Below are 10,549 nucleotides of genomic sequence, written 5' to 3'. Positions count from 1 at the left end.
CATATCCATGTCAGCAGCCAGCGCCATATAGGTGTACATTCGTGAGCCTGCTCTTTGAAAATAAAGGAGGAAAGCAGGTTTGATGGCAAAGATCATCTTTCTTACACTCTATCTCCCCCATTGCCCAGGATAGAAAAGTTTTTAAGTTTTCGATCAACAACTGAGCAGAGTCAATCCACGTACATATTATGTTGCTACCTCTCCCCAGTAAGCACCTCTTTGTCAAGGAATAGAAATGATTGCCTTTTCCTCTAGACTTTCTAATAGTCTATGCTATTCCGTTATCATATAGCACCCAGAGGTAGTTAACAGGCTCCAAGTTTCCAGACACTTAGAGAATAGAGTTGAGGCTGCTGAATGAGACTTTGGCCCTTCGGAGTGAAGACGTGGAGGGAAATCAGGGAGAGAGACTGATGAGCCTGAGTCATGGCAGATGGCGCAGACAGCTCAAGACCAAGGCTTGCAAACCCACGGGTGTCTCACTTGCCCCACTGTCTCCCAGGTCCCTGGCATCTACAAGGCTTGGCTTTGAGGCTCCCAGGCTGCTATGGAACCGCAGAGTGTGTCTGGCAGGAAATGAGGTTTAATACAGGAATATGGGAAAAGGTCTGGTCTTTGCACGACAGCCTTGTCTTAGGCCCAGCCACTGTAATAAGAAAAGAAGATAGAGTAATAATTAAAGAGGTACTGTACTTCAGTCTTCCTCAGGGTTCTCAGCAACAAAGTCTTCAAACACTCTATTAATAGTCTCCACTGCCTCCTGCATATCAGAAGCTCCATGGACAGCATTTTTCAAAATACTTCTTCCAAACCGGGCTCGGATAGAGTCTGGGGACAGAAGTCTTGCTTCCTCTGGGTCTGTGGGACCCATCAATCGTCTCCAGTCTGAGATAGCGTTCCACTTGGTCAGGATCATGACCAAAGATGGACCCCTGCAAACAACAGTGCTTTCAGAAGACTTGGGCTGTTGACAACTGTAGAGACTGCATACACAGCTAAAGACAGAATGCCACAGCTTCATCCAGAGAGCTCATCTTTATTCTTTGTCCTTGTCAGTGTGATTTTGTGCTTTCTTTTTCGTCTTTGTTTTTTTTTTTTTTTTTTTTTTTTTAATTTTTTTTTTTTTTTTTTTTTTTTGACCGCACCATGTGTTTTGCAGGATCTTAGTTCCCTGACCAGGGATCGAACCTGTGCCCCCTGCAGTGGAAGCTGGGAGTCCTAACCACTGGACCACCTGAGAATTCCCTTGCAACAGGTTTTTGTGCTAGAAGAGTGTTGTAGTTTAATTGTAGGGATACATGCCAGGCACTATTCCAATTACTTTCAATGTAAATTACTTTCAGTATATGAAGTAGTTAACCCTCACAATAGTACCTGTGAGGTAGGTGCTAGTATCATCCCCATTTTATGGATAAGGAAACTGAGGCAAAGATTAAATATGTTGGCCAAGCAGGGGTTTCAAACCAGATAGCCTCTATATCTAACGTGAAAACCTAAAAAAAACAGGGAAAGGAAGGAAGGAGAGAGAGGAAAACAGAGAAGGAAAGAAGGAATTAGACAAAAAAAAAAAGAAAAACTCCAAATACTACCAGGGTGTCTTTTCATGAATTGTATTAAATGCAATATTTTAATGAATTTTTGTATTTTTCAAAGTTTCTACAATGAACAGTTACCACTTGTATAATGCAAAGACCTATATATCAGAAACTTACTCCGATAAAGCTTCCAGTACATCTTTATAAAAGTCTTTTCCTTTAATTTTAAAATAAACTTTGTCCGCTTCCTCTTCAGTTAGGAGCCTCTCCTTCATCTGTGTTATATCAAATCCAGCCTCTTTGATAAGCGTCAGGATATCCTCTAGGGAAAACAGGCATTTGGTAGTCTCGGCAGACTGCCTCTAGTCTTTGCTCCATATTCAAGTGGATTGAAATAACTAAGGAAGGTCACACTGTTACTTGAATCCAGTGGTTTTAACAAACCAAAACTGTGCTAAACTAAACTGAAAAAGCACCAGATGGACGTTCAGAAGAACTTCAGTATGTTAACGCGATGTTCAGTCTCTGAGATCTCTCTTTCCAGAATCCATCTGGGAGGAAATCTGCTCCTGGGCTACAAGTGAACACGTGTTTTCATCCCTGTGCTGCAAATGCCGAGGAACTTACTGCTGCATGTGGATTGAAAGGGCCAGCCACTCTGCACTCTTCTCCCTGAACCGGCAGGGCACCACTAAGGGAATTAAATGACGTCAGTCTGGTCAAAATCCCACCGACAGCCTAAACTCGGAGCGCTACCGCGTGACAATGAAGGGGCTCATTGCTTTATTCGTTCAACTTTCCTGTAGTTCGCAAAATTTCACAAAATTTGAAGAAAAATGTATACATCGGCTCTATTTTTATATATTTACCTCTTTGCTCTTGTGTTACATGAGGTTTAATCAGTGCTGCAGTGTGTTGAGGAGGAAAGAAATACTGTATGTCCCTTTCAGCGGCTTCTAATGAATCACTTCCATACAACTGGTTGATAGGCAAACTCTCCATTGCAAATTGTGCGCGTAAACTTTGAAAAAGAAGTCAAGTCAAAAACTTATAACATGACATATAATATAACACAACATAACACAACGTAAAACTATTCTTATTTGCATTGTGCAAACGGAAGTAACTGCAGAGTGGCTTGGGGCATGCTACTTCCTTCCAGGGAGGAACACTCGTTAGGAAGAAAGGACATGAACATTTCAATAATCCTCGTAATGGAGACTGACAGCTGTGAAAGACGGAATGAACGAACGCCCTGGTGCAGTGAAAAAACACAGACTATAGAACCCTGGTGGCATCACTTGTTAGCTATGTGATACTGGGCAATTAGTTGCCTTCTCTGTGCTTTAGTTGTCTCAAACATAGATGTGATAATAAACCCTGTTTTGGAAGGAGATCTTGAGGATGTAATCAGATGATGTATTTGAAATATATGGTACATATTAAGCTGTCAATAAATATTCCTTCCCCTTCTTTCATCACCAAATAATATCAAACACTAGAGATGGCATTTGACCCTATACCAAAGATACCAAATTATAAGTACTGAATCCAGGAGACACTGCAGTGGAACCCTCCAGGTGAGCAAAAGCAGCGATAAAAGAGGAGCGTACAGGATGGCTTTGTGGAGAGGCAGGGGTGACATTGATGGTAATGGACAATCCGGGTTGCGGTAGACAGTTTATTCTGGTTCCGTTTCTGTATGATAGATGAATACGTAGCTCTAAAATCAGTTATCGTTCCTCAGTGTTTTTCAGTTGCCCCTTTTTCTTTGTGTCTCTCCAACTATTTATATTTCAGTAGAGGAGATAACTTATTGCTCATTACATTTTCTGCCCTTTACACACAGTCCTAAGCAAGCGACCCACAAAATCCAGCCACAGTGAATAACCTCCATTCTTGTTAATAGGCTGACATCACTGGAAACTTGGCTTTCTGTCCTCAACTTAAAGACCCTCTTCTTGCCTCTCTGGTTTCAGTGACCATTTCAGATTTCCTTTTTTCGTTATCCAACTTGACCCTCCCACGCAGCCCTTGGCTGTTCTCACACCTCTGGTTTGAAGACGTTAGCAGACTAAGACCCTTGGAGCCTGTGATTGCCAGGGATGGGGGATTTGCACAATGAATGATAAAAACAGCCTAACCCATCGCCAGCACTGACTCCATTCAGTGCAGAGAACTACAAGCAGCCCCTCTGTTAGGCTGTTAGACGTGGTTATTGGAAAAAGTGTGTGTGTGTGTGTGTGTGTGTGTGTGTGTGTGTGTGTGTAAGGATGGGAGAGAAGGGTTGCTGTGTTTCTCTTGCATGCAAGTGACCATATTTCAGATTAAGCAATGGGGAGTGTAGACTGTGACACCCAAGGGCAGGAAAGGGCAGAGCTCTGCTGAAGGAGTTATTTCTAAAGCCACCTGGAAAAGGGGGACCCATCAGAAATAATGGTTAAGAGTAATTGTAAACTTGTGGCAACATTAGGGATCGTAAGGGCTTAGGATGGGAACTCTCACTATAATAGTGGGAAGGAGAGGGGCAATGACTGAGTTCCTTCACCTGGAGAAAATGTCTCCATGCTGGTACGTAGCCTCCACACTTGGAACCACAATTTCTAGAAGAGTGTGCCTACATGCATGGGCCAGGTATCCATAGGAATTCCTCTCTCTGATGCCATGTATCGCATTCTCTGCTACATTTCATTTAACAGGTTCTGTGGCACCCTACTCATTCCACATAAAGAGTGTCCAACACATATTATCCTTTACAGTAATTGTGTGGCACAGGAGCAAAGACGTAAGTGAGTAGGGCCAAAAGGAGGGGTGAAATGCATCCATTCAGGACCAGTCCAATTTATGATCTCTTACCCAAAAGAAAACATTGCAACTTTTATATACGTGACGTTTCATTAGTCCTGTTATTTATTGTGTCAGTGGGTGTGCAAGTTTGCTGTGCCTGATAAAACATCTTTATTCTTGCTCACTGAAAGGAGGGCTGTCCTTCCCCTGACGTCAGTCCTACTCTGAAATCAGCACAAAGAATTCAAGCGAATTACAATTCAGTTTGTTTCCATCAGCGACATGCCAAGAATGGAAATGCATGAGATACTCTCTCCCTCCTCTAGCTGAGACCAAGCCCAACAGCTAAGATCAAAAAATATTTTTAAAATGCTGCCTAGGTAACATGCCACGGTTGAGCTGATTACAAAGTTCTAAGATTCATCAGTACATTAACTTAGTAAATGTTCCTACCAAATTGTAGGCTACATATGGTTAGTCACCATTGTCTTGAAACTCTTTTTTTTTTTTTTTAAACATCTTTATTGGAGTATAATTGCTTTACATTGTTGGGTTAGTTTCTGCTTTACAACAAAGTGAATCAGCTACACGTATGTATACATATATCCCCATATCCCCTCCCTCCCACCCTCCCTATCCCACCCCTCTAGGTGGTCACAAAGCACCGAGCTGATCTCCCTGTGCTATGCAGCTGTTTCCCACTAGCTATCTGTTTTACGTTTGGTAGTGTATATATGTCCATGCCACTCTTTCACTTTGTTCCAGCCTACCCTTCCCCCTCCCCAAGTCCTCAAGTCCATTCTCTGCATCTGTGTCTTTATTCCTGTCCTGCCCCTACGTTCTTCAGACGATGGACACTTAGGTTGCTTCCATGTCCTGGCTCTTGTAAATAGAGCTGCAATGAACATTGGGGTGCATGTGTCTTTTTGAATTATGGTTTTCTCTGGGTATATACCCAGTAGTGGGATTGCTGGGTCATATGGTAGTTCTATTTTTAGTGTTTTAAGGAACCTCCATACTGTTCTCCATAGTGGTTGTATCAATTTACATTCCCACCAACAGTGCAAGAGGGTTGCCTTTTTGTCTTGAAACGGTTATGATCAATTAAAGAATCTGAAGCAACTATCGCACCCTTCTCAAAAGAATTTCTCCTAAATAGTGCACGGGGCAGATATTTCTGCCAAGATATGGCCTTTTGTCTGGGTAGCTACCACTTATCAGTCGCAAACCAAGCAGCCCACAGCCTTCTCTTGCAAAGCCTGAGAAGAGAACCTTGGACTAGAGCTCTGGTTCCTATACCCCCATATCCCTCAGACAATCACAACGGCTCCCATGAAAAAAGTTTGAGACCCATGATGTGAATCATACCTGTCTGGAAGGTATTCTTTGGCTTCTTCCACAGTGCTTGGTCCAATTAACTGTTTCCAGTGTCCTAAACCATTTTCTCTTACTAAAACAAGGGCTAGAGATGGACCGCTGTTAGAAAAGAAAAAACAAAGTTAATGAAAGGATGGCTTGTAGCTAATTATAGGTAGATAATACAAGTGTGTTTGTTAGACGAAAAAAGTAAAATAACCCTTTTTATCAAGAGTATGAAATTAATTTCTGTTGGTGTACTCTTAAGAGCATATTCATAAAAGAATGGAAGCGGAGAAAGGAAGGGAAGAGAAGGGGCTTGGTTCTGATAGAGTGGTCCCTATATTGTCGCAATGCTCCTGCTGATTTATATACCCTTGCTGGCTTTCTGCCCCAGCTGCTGTTTCATTGACTCTTCTAGAAAGCTGACAGATTTCTAGCATCCCATTCGTCTCCTAGGACTAGTGATCTTTAGGATTACCAAAGTCCTTGAGAGCCAGTCGCAGCTCTCCTACTTGGACTTCATGATGCTGCATACTCTGGCTTCTGGCGTTCAACTCAACTGGACTCCAGGGGCTTCACCCAGAACCTTGCATTGCTCTACTAACATTCCAGGAGGAGCAGAGAAGACACACAGTTGAGCAGGGAATCGAAATGGGAGGGAAAAAAAAAAATGGGAGGGAGATTGGCAAAGAAGTAGACTCAGCACATCTTTACAGAATTGAGAGATCTGGCAACTTGTACAGAAAGCAGGGTTAAGAGGTTTAAATGATTCAAACATGAATCAGACTGTGCTTTCTCAACCTGCAATCTGTTTTACCTGGTCATATTTTCTATAAGATTTCCAAAATAATCTTTATTTTCATAGTCCATGCACAGTGTTTTTGCTTCTTCTTCTGATAACACTATTTGTCTCTGCATCAGTATTTTAAAGCCTTCATCTTGAATAATATTCAAAACATCCTCTAAATAAAAAGTCATATAATAAGTTTTAAAGTGCTAGATTTTTGGTTATACACACAATACAGACTGTATTATCATGAGGACATAGAATGCATTTCATTCTCATACGAAATTTAAGTTTATAAAAATAGCTTGTTAGATTTTAATTTAAGGTGAATAATATTCTTAACATATCAAATTTATGATGCCATTTCCAATTTTTCAGTGGACCAAAATCTATTGGTTTGGGGATGGGGGATTTATTAAAAAAAAAAATGTATAGTCAGATAAGTTTTATTTCACACACAAAGTTAATATAATGACATTCTCAGATGTGCTCGGGCTCAGAAAACAAAATAAGTACATATCTTTTTTTAATGTGCTTAAATATAAGCTCTAGATAACTGAGAGATGAAATATAATTAAGTGATTAAAAAGTGTGAAATTAATGGACCTAAGGACTGTGGGAAGCATGAAAACTAGTTTATATAAGAAAAATTCTATGTACGTCTGCTGTATACCTACCTGATTATAAACAAAATATAAATTGCAAAATACCATCAAAAGACATGTCATGTAAAAGTAACTTAACAACCACCATCTGTGTACTGAAACTTCAAAGAACATTAACAAAAGCTAAGATAATAGAAGAAATTGGAAGTGAGGTGGGGCTGAGAATGGGGAGAGGAATAAAAAACTCTGCTAAACTTGAAACAAATTTACTCTTGATTTTGCAAGATAATCAAATATGAGTTTAAACATACTTCAAACGTGTAAAAACAACATAAGTATAACTGATTAAAAAGATAGTCATCTCCCAAAATACTGGAAAAAGTAATTGCAAGAGATGCTTAGTCCTTGTAGCAAAATACATAAACCAAAGATTACAGCAAGGAAGCATAGAAAAAGAAATAAACACAGTTGTAATTATAAAACTGTATGAATTAAGGTCCTCTACTAATAGAGTCTCAGATTAAGGCCCACCCATTTCCAAATTCAGAACACTGAATACTAAAAATTATGAGTCCAAGCTAAAAGCAGGAAAGTTTTAATTACCGAGCAATAAGGAATTATAATAAATGAAGTAAAATTCAAATCCAGAAGTTAAAAAGGGAAGAATAGACACCCAAGGCATCAGAATGAATGCAAATGAATTATTATAGATAAAAACAAAAGTTAAGATATTATGAAAGAAATCCTATTGCATTGTTTTTTGAAAAAAATTGTAATGCTTTTTTTATTTAAGAAAGTGAGCTTCTAATAAATCTAATCCAGAAAAAACTAAGAACAGACAAATAAAGCACATTATGAATGAGAAATAGGTGCAATTACTCACCATGATATTAAAACAGTTTTTGGTGGGTGTCCTAGGCTAGTACATTTGAAGGTAAAGAAATGAATTTCAAAGGAAGTATAAATTGCCATTCAATGATCCAAGAAGTTTTCAAAACTGGAAGATAGGTAACTATGGAAGAAATTTTAAAACTTGTCTAAAAGCCTACTTGTCCCCCCAAATGAGGGATCAGCTTAGGTAGCTTAATTAATAAATTTTAAGTTATGTACAGTTCATCTGACACTTAAAACTCTCCCAGTGTGCTTAACATAAAGAAAAGTTAGAATAATCCTGACACAATACCTGGGAAAGATTAAAGAACAATATTTTAACTAAAATAAATATTATCAAACCAACTCCAATAGCATGGTATACACATGAGCTCTGAAAGTTTATTCACAGAACCCAGGGGAGGATGAACATTTGAAAATCTGTTATAATCGTATCAATAGGTCAGCAGGTCAAAGGAGAAAAAATATTTCATGTTCATCTCAGTAAATAACGAAAAAGCATTGGATTACATTCAAAATCGTTTTGTATCATGTGGCAGATAGAAAGATTTTGGAATATAGAGATTTTTGCCCAAACTCTAAAGCCAACATCATAATTGCAAACACTGGAGGCATTAATATCGGTCAGGGGTAAAACAAAGGCAAGATGTTACCCTAGTGTCCTTTAATTATTTAACATTTTTTCTGGAAGTACTAAGCAATCCATAAAGATAACAAAAAAAATTTTTTTTTCTTTTTTATCAATATTTTTTTTGAAGTATAGTTGATTTAAACTGTTGTGTTAATTTCTGCTATACAGCAAAGTGAGCATGTTTCTGTGCTAATAGGGAAAGCTCAGTAGCAAGGGAGGAAGTGATGTTGCAGGAAAAGAAGGGGCATTTGCAGATGTGAAGTCCTTGGGAAAATGGGTAGAAATGGCATACCTGGACCAAGAAAAGGGCTGGCCTTTTTTTTTTTTGAGGAACCAGGTAGCAGAAGACACACAACTTCCTGCCACCAGCGCATCAACTGGATCTGTGTCTTTCCAGCCCTCTTTCCCTCTTGCTATATAGACGAGAAATCTCTTCTAAGCCCAGTCCTATGCATCTGCTACAGAAATTATTTCCTCCCAACTCTCAGTGACCTTGGCCTGTCCTAATCTCTCTTTTTCTTGTATCTTCAGCCGTTCCTTCTCTGCTGGTTGGTTACTTCCCGTGAGCCTTTATCTACGATCAGAGTTTTCCAACCTCAAAATAAAATAACGGTTAAAAATCTGTCAAATATTGCTTCTTTTATTTTTAAAATATAAATCTGATTCTTTTTTAAAATTAATTAATTATTTATTTTTGGCTGTGTTGGGTCTTCGTTTCTGTGCGAGGGCTTTCTCTGGTTGTGGCGATTGGGGGCCACTCTTCATCGCGGTACGCGGGCCTCTCACTGTCGCGGCCTCTCGTTGCGGAGCATAGGTTCCAGACGCGCAGGCTCAGTAGTTGTGGCTCACGGGCTTTGTTGCTCCGCGGCATGTGGGATCCTCCCGGACCGGGGCTCGAACCCGTTTCCCCTGCATTGGCCGGCAGACTCTCAACCACTGCACCACCAGGGAAGCCCCAAATATTACTTCTTTAATTCTGGCTTGTTCTGGTTTCATTGTGTATAATCTCCCACCCCAATTTTGAGACTGACTTTTACTGCAAGCACTCCACTGAAACTACTCAAGATTCCCCTTTTCCTGGCTAATTCAAACTTGACTTTTTTAGTCTCTGCGTAAACAATGCTTCCTCCAAGAAGTTTCATGTAACTGTCCCTGCTTGGCTAAGCCGTACTTTCCCTTCCACTCAAATACGGGCTGTGTGTCCCACCTATTTGATGATACCCAGTGAGGCATCTCTTATCATAGCACTTTCCATACTCAGCTGTTACTACCAATTACTTAGATGTATTTTGCAGCAGATCATTGTACTAGTCGGGATAAAGATTATGCTGTGTAGAAAATTAAACCTAAAACCCTAGTGGCTCAATGCATCAGAGATATCACCAATGTTACATGTTCATAATAGAGCTGCCTATAATAGCTTTATTTATCATAGCCCAAAACTGGAAGCAACTAAGATGTCCTCTAATAGGTAACTATTAGACACACTTTGGTATATTCATACAATGTAACGTTATTCAGCTATAAAAAGAAATGAGCCACAAAAAAGACATAAAGGAACCTTAAGTGTATATTGTTAAGTGAAAGAAATTCATCACTGTATGATTCCAAGTGTGTGACATTCTGGAACATGCAAAATTATAGAGACAGAAGAAAGATCAGAGATTGCCGGGGGTTGGGAGCGAGGAATGGAAGGATGAATAGGAGAAGCACGAGGGAGTTTTAGGCAGTGATTCTACCATGTATGATACTGTAAAAGGGATACATGACATTATGATTTTGTCAAAACCCATAGAATGTACAAAACAAAGCGCAAACCTTACTGTCAACTATGAACTTTAGTTAATAACAGTGTATTGTTATTGGTTCATTTGTTATAAAAATATATCATAGGGCTTCCCTGGTGGCGCAGTGGTTGAGAGTCCGCCGGCCAATGCAGGGGACGCGGGTTCGC

General features: G+C 39.8%; 1 protein-coding gene across 1 annotated transcript in view; it reads right to left on the bottom strand.

Annotated features, from left to right (window-relative positions):
• Positions 1–4,426: 4,426 nt before the first annotated feature.
• The window catches only part of NME8 (NME/NM23 family member 8), a 31,716-nt gene continuing 25,593 nt past the window's right edge, over positions 4,427–10,549 (bottom strand). Inside the window, exons 12-14 of the mRNA XM_007115009.2 lie at positions 6,499–6,643; positions 5,691–5,798; positions 4,427–4,546 (exon numbers count right to left, since the gene is read on the bottom strand). Of these exons, the coding sequence (XP_007115071.2) occupies positions 4,504–4,546; positions 5,691–5,798; positions 6,499–6,643 (296 nt within the window). The 3' untranslated portion in view covers positions 4,427–4,503. The remainder of the gene's footprint in view (positions 4,547–5,690; positions 5,799–6,498; positions 6,644–10,549) is intronic.

This window comes from Physeter macrocephalus, chromosome 5 (assembly GCF_002837175.3).
Source record: "Physeter macrocephalus isolate SW-GA chromosome 5, ASM283717v5, whole genome shotgun sequence".
NCBI lineage: Eukaryota > Metazoa > Chordata > Mammalia > Artiodactyla > Physeteridae > Physeter > Physeter macrocephalus.
This window is presented reverse-complemented; position numbering and strand designations above follow the sequence as displayed.